The following is a 9312-nucleotide window of genomic DNA, read 5'->3' as shown; positions in this document are numbered from 1 at the left end:
TTTATCTTCCCTGATATTTGCTCAAGCAAACGGGCGTACCCGGTGCAGATAACGAGTGCACACTACTGTTTTGCCCAAACGTGTCATTATCACGTAAAGTAAAAAGAAAAAGACGAATGAAATAGCCTTTACGACCAATCTCGTATGCATCATTCGTGGTATTACGAAACGGTTTGAATTGATGTCATTTTAAGGGACTGGTCGTCGTTAACGTTGTTGTTTTCTTGTCGCGTCATTCCAATGAGGAATCACGTGCATCTGAGATGACGTCACCCAAAGGGCCATCTTGAGTAAGAACAAACAAGTAATGGGCCAATCAGACACGTCGGTGGGCGGGAGGTTGACTGCCACTCAAATCCTTTATAAGTTTGTGTGGCCCAACTGCAGTAGGATATTTTCCCCCTTTCCCGTTTATCCGCATCGTCTCTACGGGCTGCCAGTAAGTATTAATTTCTTTTTTTTAAATTCAATGTTAAGCGTTGCTAATTATTTATGACTAATGTTCATCTTGATTCATGCCTTTAATTTGTTAATATAATCGTGGGGATTTGTCGCACAGCCATAATAGCGTGGAGACACGAAGGACATTGGAGAAAAGCCTATTTAAGTATACATTAAGTTAGAATTTGGATGTCCAAATCAAATATATCGACGTTTTGATCAGGGTTCGATAGTTTCGGTAGTCACCTTCGATTCAGCTTACCTTTCACAGGCCTCTCGGCTCAAACAAAAGACAACAACCGGCACTTACCAGTTTGTTTTTACAATTTGAACGGGTGCGAAAGTAAATATGGCGAGGAAATATGTTTATGGTTTGCATTATTTCGTTCAAATTGATCTTTTTCCACGACGTATGGACGGGAGTTTTCAATGGCTTACTTTCTTGGCTCGCCTTCGGAGATCCCGTGACTAGGCAAAAAAAAAAAAAAAAAAAAAAAAAAACATCCCAGCCTGTTTCGAAATTACCATTGTTCGAATTCTTTTACAAAGCTACATTAACATAATTTGATAGGAACTGTTTCGTATGATACAGCACGATTCGAATATTAGAGTATTTGAGAAGATGTTCTTCGAGTTTGTTTATGTACTGGAAGCTCAACGCTGGGTTTCGTATTACTCAGTCAGTGGACAATTTATTAGGTACACTTACTGCGCCACCAGTAATAATCATTTTAATAATAATAACAAAGGTTATTATGCGATCTGTTGTATTATTAATATTTCTAACAAATACATTATATAGAATCCAAAGATCCAACGCCTAATATTACAAAATGTAAATGTGTTTTGTCATTTAAGTTTGAAAATGTTTATTGTGGTTGTAAGGAGATTGTATTTTAAAGAACAATTATAATTATTGATTAAGCAGTGCATGTCTTAAATGAAGCCGTCCCCAAGTTACGTGAGAATGCCAAAAGGTGTCAGGGTGATGATGTGTTTTTGTCTTAGAATATTTATCGTTATTTTTTTTTATTTTTTTTTTATAGGTAGCCACCAACATGTTGCCTCTCATCGCGTTGGCTTTGTGCCTGAGCGCCGCCGCCTCGGCCCCCTCCCTGGACCCTCAGCTGGACCAGCACTGGGACCTGTGGAAGAGCTGGCACTCGAAGGAGTACCACCAGGTACCACGAGGAAATGAAAGAATTCGGGCCCATTATAATATGTGTGAACGTTTCCCCAGCATTCACGTCTTCTGCAAAATGCATTGTCTTTATTATTCCGCCCACTTTTTGTACTTTGCTTTCAAATTGCTGAGTTAGTCAACCTTCCGAATATTCACACAATCCAAGACAAGCCGGTTATCCATGCCCCCCCCCCTTTCATACAATAGCAGATAAAGCTTAAAAAAAGCCTCCATTTTGGAATCTTCACGCTCTGCTTTGTTGAGACACGCCTGTCGATGTCGTCGTTGTAGAAGGAGGAAGGCTGGAGGAGGATGGTGTGGGAGAAGAACTTGAGGAAGATTGAGCTGCACAATCTGGAACACTCCATGGGCAAGCACACTTACAGCCTGGGCATGAACCACTTTGGAGACATGGTACGTGCCGGAGCCGGCCGATGAACAGCTCATCGCGGGCGCCTTCTTAACTCTGCCGCGCTTGTCTTCAGACTCACGAGGAGTTCCGGCAGATCATGAACGGCTACAAGCGCAGCAACAAGGTGCAGAGGAAGGTCAAAGGAGCTCTCTTCATGGAGCCCAACTTCTTGGAGGCGCCGCGCTCGGTGGACTGGAGAGACCAGGGCTACGTCACCCCCGTCAAGGACCAGGTAACCTCGTCCGCACACAGACTAGTCCAGGCTTTGTGCCAAGATGGAGTTGGGAAGCGATGACTTTACATAGTGGCTCTGTTTCTAATAATTGGGTGACCTTTCATTGGCTATATGGGAGTCCCCTTACCAAATGTTTGAACCCTAAACAAGACCAAATAGTCTCAATATTTTTATGATTTTTTTTCCACCTCAAAGTAATTGACCTTAAATAAAACCAAATTGTGAGTATTTTCATGTTTTTGCATCTCAAAGTAATTAAACAAGTGTTTGTTTGTATGAGGCGACCGCAGTGGAATGGAGTCATATTTAGCTCAGCGTGAAAGATAAGATGTCTGCCATAGCGGTGGACTTTGTTTATCTGCATTGTGCACTCTCGCCAGCTCCCTCCCCTCCTTGTTGCCATATAATGTCCACATAGAACCACAAACTTGTCCTTGTGCTGTAGTGCTAATGCGCTACTCACACACACACACACACACACACCACTTACACACATTCAACACCTTTTTAAATTTTCGCATAAGCACATTCTCTCATGCTTGAGGTTTGGGGGAAACCTACGAGAGGCTACCTACAGAGGGTTTTTGATCCTCCCGGGTTCCCGTATTGACGTGCGTACATGTGTGCGTTCAGGGTCAATGCGGGTCGTGCTGGGCCTTCAGCACCACAGGGGCCCTGGAGGGTCAGCACTTCCGCAAGACGGGCAATCTGGTGTCTCTGAGCGAGCAGAACCTGGTGGACTGCTCGCGGCCCGAAGGCAACGAGGGCTGCAACGGAGGCCTGATGGACCAGGCCTTCCAGTACATCGAGGACAACGACGGCCTGGACTCGGAGCAGGCCTATCCCTACACGGGCACCGTACGTCCCGATATAAAGTCCAAATGCATTCAATTGAACTGTTTCAAGTGGTTTAGTAGCGTTTGTTGTGGTCGTCGCCACAGTAACCGAGGCTGCTCATCTCCCCCTCCCGCAGGATGACCAGCCATGCCGCTACGACCCCAAGTTCAACTCTGCCAACGACACGGGCTTCATGGACGTGCCGAGCGGCAAGGAGCACGCGCTCATGAAGGCCGTGGCCTCCGTGGGGCCCGTCTCCGTGGCAATCGACGCCGGACACGAGTCCTTCCAGTTCTACCAGTCAGGTCAGTGCTCGCCTTTCGAGAAATTTGGAGACTTCTAAAATTGTAAAAAGCAAAAGTTTCTTTTGAATTTAGAATGTAAAAAAAAAAAATAATAATAATAATAATTTGGGACTTTTGCTTTTCGGTGGTTGGCTGTGATTTAGGCATCTACTTTGAGAAGGAGTGCAGCAGCGAGGAGTTGGACCACGGCGTGCTGGTGGTGGGTTACGGCTACGAGGGTGAAGATGTGGATGGCAGGAAGTACTGGATCGTCAAAAACAGGTGGGTGCTGAAACGCTGCCGTCTTTGTTATGAGCGAGACGTCGCTAACCCGTTTGTATTAATTCTGCAGCTGGAGCGAGAAGTGGGGAGACAAAGGTTACATCTACATGGCCAAGGATCGCAAGAACCACTGCGGAATTGCCACCGCTGCCAGCTACCCACTGGTCTGATGACAACCACCGCCATAGACACCATTTAGTGTTTTGTTTTGTTTTGTTTTTTCCAAATTTTTAAATGCAACGTGGAATTCAAGCATTTTGATTTTAGTCAACAAATGAGTGTTTTTAAGGAAACAATGCTAATTTCAAGCCAATTTATATTGAACAAATTTTGTCTTTTATTCTTTGTACTTGTACATATCCTGCTCAGTGAGTGGGGAAATGCTGATTCTTGTAAATGTCTGGTTTTTCTAATGTTTCGTTTAATGTCGACCATTAAAGGTGTGACACACATTGGTTTTATGCCTTTTCTTCAAATATTGAGATTATTCTCATCGGGGCAAATTGAAGATTTTTGTTTACATTGGCCAGTTAACCAGTAAAAAGGTTTTTGTTTGACTTTTCAGAAAAAGTGCTCAAAGAATATCTTTTATAAAAAGAAATGAGTAGAAATCCTTCCTAAAAATGTTTTCTGTACAAAAAAAACAGACAACAGAAGAAAAAAAATCACTGGCACATCAAGAAAGTAAGTTGGGGAAATATGAAATAAAATTAAAAATAAAAGGTAATTTAAAAAATAAAAAAAAGTACTACATTTTGCTGGGTTAAGTTGAAAGGTATAGTTTGCCATGTTTAAAAACGAAACAAATGTGACAGTAGAATATTATTAAATTGATCTTTAGAAAATTCACCCCTGTCTGGCTCGCTTTTACTTGTCCCGACGGAACTAAACTAGCCAGAGTGTAGACAAGGTACGGCCTGTCAATCAATTGCACGTGCACGCACGCAGTCCGCCTGCCTGCACAAGCTCGTCGCACGCACTCCTCGTTTTCTTGCCTCTTCCCCGTTGGGCTAGCAACGAAAGTTCAGAAGAAGAAATTTGACAGACCTTGACACTAATCAAGGGTAAACAAATGCAATGGTGATTTCCAAAGCGGACGTCTGCGTCTGTCGCTGGACCCGGCGGAAAACCACAACAAGTCATTGAGGTGAGTTGAGCAAGTATTTTTAATTGATTGTACATGGCAAATAATTAATAAAATGGGTAACAGTTTGGCTTTTGTCAACATCCCAACTTGCAATGTCGCCACGGTGGTTAACATCAGTTTGTGTACACTGTACAAATGCACAGTTCCATGACGTAACTGAGGGGCGTGGCTTTAGTCAAGGACGAGGGGGCGGGACTAAAGTGAAAATCTTGCCAGATATTACCTTCCATACATATTCCATCTTTTAAAATGTCAGAAAAAACCCCACTTATGAATGTTTTACACAAACACAAAGTGTAGTTGTAAAACAACAAATATTTTAGCTCAAAAAAACACGATAATTTTGCAAGATTCAACCAAAAACCCCTGAAATCCAAAGAAACAATTGGCTTAAAAACAGTAAATGTTCTCTTCTTATCAAAAAACATGAAAATTTTACTGAGTTTGGGATAAAAATAAAAAACAGAGCTAAAATGTTTGACTGCCTTTTTTGGTCAAAGTGTGGAAGCCCATAGGCATACAGATGATAAAAGACAAACTCATTACTGATACTTGTTGACAAAAGTCAAATACTCATTGACGTCGTCAGGCGAGCCCACCACGAAGGGCACCCGCTGGTGGAGGGCCCGGGGCTGCACGTCCAGGACCCTCTGAGTGCCAGTCGTGGCCACGCCACCTGCCTGCTCCACCAGGAATGCGATTGGGTTGCACTCGTACAGTAGGCGCAGCTACAAAACACACAAAAAACACGACGTATACCACAAGTGTTCTCGTCATTAAATTATAATTCAAGATTTAGTATGAAAGTTTGGAGTTGCGTATGCAAAGTCAGTCGATGAGTTTGCAAATGTTAATGAACAAATGAAATGTTCATCCCATTCCACATGGCGTGTGCTGCTGTTTTGGCTAGCAGAAACCTTAAAATGCTCATCTCTGTAATGGCCGCCAGTGAATCTCTGAAGTGAAATGTTTGTTCCCTATTCTCGTTCACCAATCTGCTTACTTCTCCCCGGCCTTGACATCCTGGCCAGCTGTCATCTCACTGTCGCTTTCACTTCTCCATCTTCATTGTCTTCTCTTTTACTTCCAGTTTTACTGTAGTAGCACCTGGTGGGGGTTTCTGTGCATTCAATGGAAATGGAAAGCAAGTGTCGCTGTCAGAATGGAAAGCTTACCTTCCCTTCCGGGCTTTTTTGGTTGGCCGGGTACATGAATATGCCCCCGTACGTGATGGTGCGGTGGACGTCCGACACCATGGAACCGACGTAACGTGCGCCGTATGGCGTACCGCCGTCCTGTTCAACACAACACAGTAGCTGAATATAAAAGCAAAAAATATATAACAAAAGAAATAACCCTTTTCAAATGGACCAAAAACACTTTTTGTTATTTTAGAAAAAAATGACATAAAGGTCCAAAGAAAAATGGGTAGCTATCAGACAAAAAAAAAAAGTAATATGATTGAAATGTGCAAAATAATAAATGGATCAAAGCTAATGGATAGCATGAGCATTAGCTCACGGTAGCATTGCTGTGTCAGCAAGTGTATTGTATCTACCTATTTATATCTATGGATGTTTTCTACTCAGGCGCGAGTTGTGTACCCGACACACATTTTTGGCGAAGCCCTTATCAATGGCATCGAATTGTAACGGAGGTGAAAAAAGGAAGTGGCTAACGCCGTGGCTCATGAACACGTCAAGATGCACGCCATTATCCTGCTTAAGTTTGGATAAACACAGCTTGGTGCTTTTTTTTTTTTTTATTCATTTACAACTATTTTGTACTGTTCTGGGCATATTGAGGCTCTAAAAAATGCACTGACTAAACGTGTGGACACATGCAGGCAGTGTGACGCACTGCAGTCATGTGCTTGCTGACTAATGGCGCAGCCATCACACGAAAGGCCGAACGTGTTGGCTAATTTTTTACACACGCACACACACACACACTGCAGCAACACACTCCATAAGGAGCTGAGCTTAAGGCCTCATGTAAAAAGAAAAGACTGTTTCAAATAGCTGCAGTGGTATTATTTTTGAATTATTGCTTCAAATGACTCTTTTTCAATAGGGCGGTTTAACTGATTGATTGTAAAGACTCACAAATTACAGATAATATGCTCATGAAAAAATACATATTCATACAAAAAACATTTCAAAGATGTCTGTAAAATGTAATATGAAAATGATAATAATAATTATCCCCACCCAAAAAAATATATATATTATATGTATATATATATGTGTGTATAGATATAATACAAGTAAAACATTGACAAATCCATAAAATTATCATAAAAGTGAAATAAAAAGAACTTAAAAACAAACCATAAAGAAATTCAATTAGCAGATGAAATTATTCCAAACAAATACTTGAAACCCATTTTGAGCTAAATCAGTGCAAGAAGGAATGAAATGAAAATAGTGCCTTAGTGTGACAAAAAAAGTTCTACTTTGCATTTGTCAGCTGCGGCCCAAAAAATCTATTCCGAGTCATCACTGTACCATCACATGACGGCCGCCTTGCATCACATGCTGCGTGCTGCCTAAAAGTGCTGAGCGTACACATCGCATGCAGGAAGAGGATGTTAGTGTGAGGAACAACTGGCTCACACACACACACTACAGACAGACGGACAGATGACAGCTGACCTCGGGATTCTTCTTGTGGTTGATGTAGTGGTTGACAGAGGGGTGGAAGTACTTTGCGTAGCCCTCGTTCAAACTGTAGATTTTCCCCCTGGGTTTGATCTTCACGTTCCTCTCAGTCAGGATGAACTCACCGATAGCCTAGCGACAACAAAAATTTAAATATGTTCGCGGTGAAGTGGTAAAAAAAAATCGGTGCCTTTTTTTTTTGTAAACTCACTGGATCCAGCATGAAAAAGTTGAGGCCAGCACCGGTGCTGAGGGCCACCAAGGTGGCGCTGCCATAGAGGGCGTAACCGGCGCACACCATGTTGCTGCCCGGCTGGAGGGCATCCTCCTCGGTGGGCTCGCCCTCCGTCACCTGAGAGCACAGCATAGATACTCATATATATCTGTATACTCAAGCCAAGACCAGCTGTCAATTCTGAATAGGTGGGTTGGTAATGGATTGATCGATCAATTGGATGATGAGATTGGTGATCTAGCGACACTCACCCGTTTATAGATTGCAAAGATGGTGCCGATGGAAGCCAGGCAGTCAATATTACTGGAACCATCCAGGGGGTCAAAACACACCACGTACTTGCCCTGCATCACACAACACATACTGTACTGTATGTAGTATTTTATGTAGTACGTGCATGTGTGTAATATATCACACATAGCGCTACCCTCTTGTCTTTGGGCGTGATGATGAGGCCCTTGTCCTCCTCGGAGACCATGCAGCAGGTGCCGTAGGAGGCCTTCAGCATGTTGATCACCAGGTCATTGGACAGCACGTCCAGTTTCTTCACGTCGTCCCCCGTCACGTTCACGCAGCCCGCCATGCCCTGCCTGTGAGTGCACACCACAAATTTCCGTGTTGACTTATATGTGAGCTTCACAAAGGCCATTGTTGTCCTACATCAGTCTTTTCCCTTAGAACTGGAATTACAAGTAAAAGTTCAATTTTTCAATTTTTAAGATTATTCACTGAACCCCTGGCATTCACAAGATCAAATTTGGGTCGATTTATTTCAACCCATCCTTCGTTAATAGCTGAAAAACTCATATTAACTATTTTTTGTATTTTAAAGCACTGCATTGCCGCCATCTTGTGGCCGCCCGGTGTCAACGAACTACTATTTGTTTTTTTTGCACACGCGAGAACACATTTTAAGACAAAGAAAATGACATTTAAACAGTCTTCTAAAAAATCAGGCACAATTTTCTCTTTTGGGAACAGTCAACTGTTCTGTTCATATATTTACAAATCTCTTTACAAAGTATTTCCTTTTGGGGACCCACATGTGGTTACTCACAAGTGGGCCAGGCCGGCCTTGCGCACGGCCGATGAAATGGCCTTGATGGCGGTCATCATGGAGTTGAGCAGCTGTGTCAGCTCGCCTGTCGCCCCTTTGACCTGGCGACCCATCTCCATAACGAAGCGGGTCAGCGTCCACACGTCCGTCTCAAAAGCAGACTGGTCCGACATGGTGCTTCCCGGGGCGCGTTAGAGTCCTGACTTGGGTGAGGGGAAAAAGCAAAGTGAGGGGAGATTCAGGGGGATCTATATTTGTGTGTGTGTGGTGTCAGGTGTCAGCTGCAACGACTTGTTTCTAGCTGTTGTTTAAAAGGTTTCATACAGAACCCAGCAAAGCTGGCAGACTTTCTCGGTTGTTAAACTTCATATACCTGTCTCAACTTTGTTAATTTCCCACAGAGTTCCCATCCTGCATGATTGCAGCACTGGAGCTGGAACAGTGAATCCCATCTTTACCCGTTTGGGAATTTTACACAGAACACAGCAAAAATGCACACCAGCGTCAGTGTTAAATTTCATGTTGCTGTTTTTCAACAT

General features: G+C 43.1%; 2 protein-coding genes across 3 annotated transcripts; one reads left to right on the top strand and one right to left on the bottom strand.

Moving 5' to 3' along the window:
* Positions 1-287: 287 nt before the first annotated feature.
* ctsla (cathepsin La) lies at positions 288-4126 on the top strand. Its single transcript, XM_088375700.1, has 8 exons — positions 288-439; positions 1488-1622; positions 1916-2038; positions 2110-2268; positions 2905-3129; positions 3245-3413; positions 3557-3674; positions 3745-4126. Exons 1-8 carry the CDS (start codon positions 308-310, stop codon positions 3842-3844), a joined length of 1161 nt encoding a protein of 386 aa, XP_088231826.1. The 5' UTR covers positions 288-307; the 3' UTR covers positions 3845-4126.
* A 696-nt stretch (positions 4127-4822) lies between these two features.
* On the bottom strand, positions 4823-8981 carry fbp2 (fructose-1,6-bisphosphatase 2). Of its 2 annotated transcripts, XR_015858545.1 has the most exons (8): positions 8774-8981; positions 8144-8306; positions 7968-8060; positions 7693-7833; positions 7476-7613; positions 5997-6116; positions 5825-5928; positions 5410-5549 (listed from the first exon to the last, which is right to left on the bottom strand). XR_015858545.1 is itself a non-coding variant. In XM_088375718.1 (7 exons), exons 1-7 carry the CDS (start codon positions 8944-8946, stop codon positions 5364-5366), a joined length of 1014 nt encoding a protein of 337 aa, XP_088231844.1. In that variant the 5' UTR covers positions 8947-8981; the 3' UTR covers positions 4823-5363. The 2 variants fall into 2 exon arrangements, 1 of the variants encoding a protein (XP_088231844.1); XM_088375718.1 differs by lacking the exon at positions 5825-5928 and having other exon boundaries at positions 4823-5549.
* Between the last annotated feature and the right edge of the window lie 331 nt (positions 8982-9312).

This window comes from Syngnathus floridae, chromosome 5, assembly GCF_059516105.1.
Source record: "Syngnathus floridae isolate MCC-2025c chromosome 5, RoL_Sflo_1.0, whole genome shotgun sequence".
Classification (NCBI taxonomy): domain Eukaryota; kingdom Metazoa; phylum Chordata; class Actinopteri; order Syngnathiformes; family Syngnathidae; genus Syngnathus; species Syngnathus floridae.
Note: the sequence above shows the minus strand (reverse complement) of the source record. Positions and strands in the feature narration are given on the sequence as shown.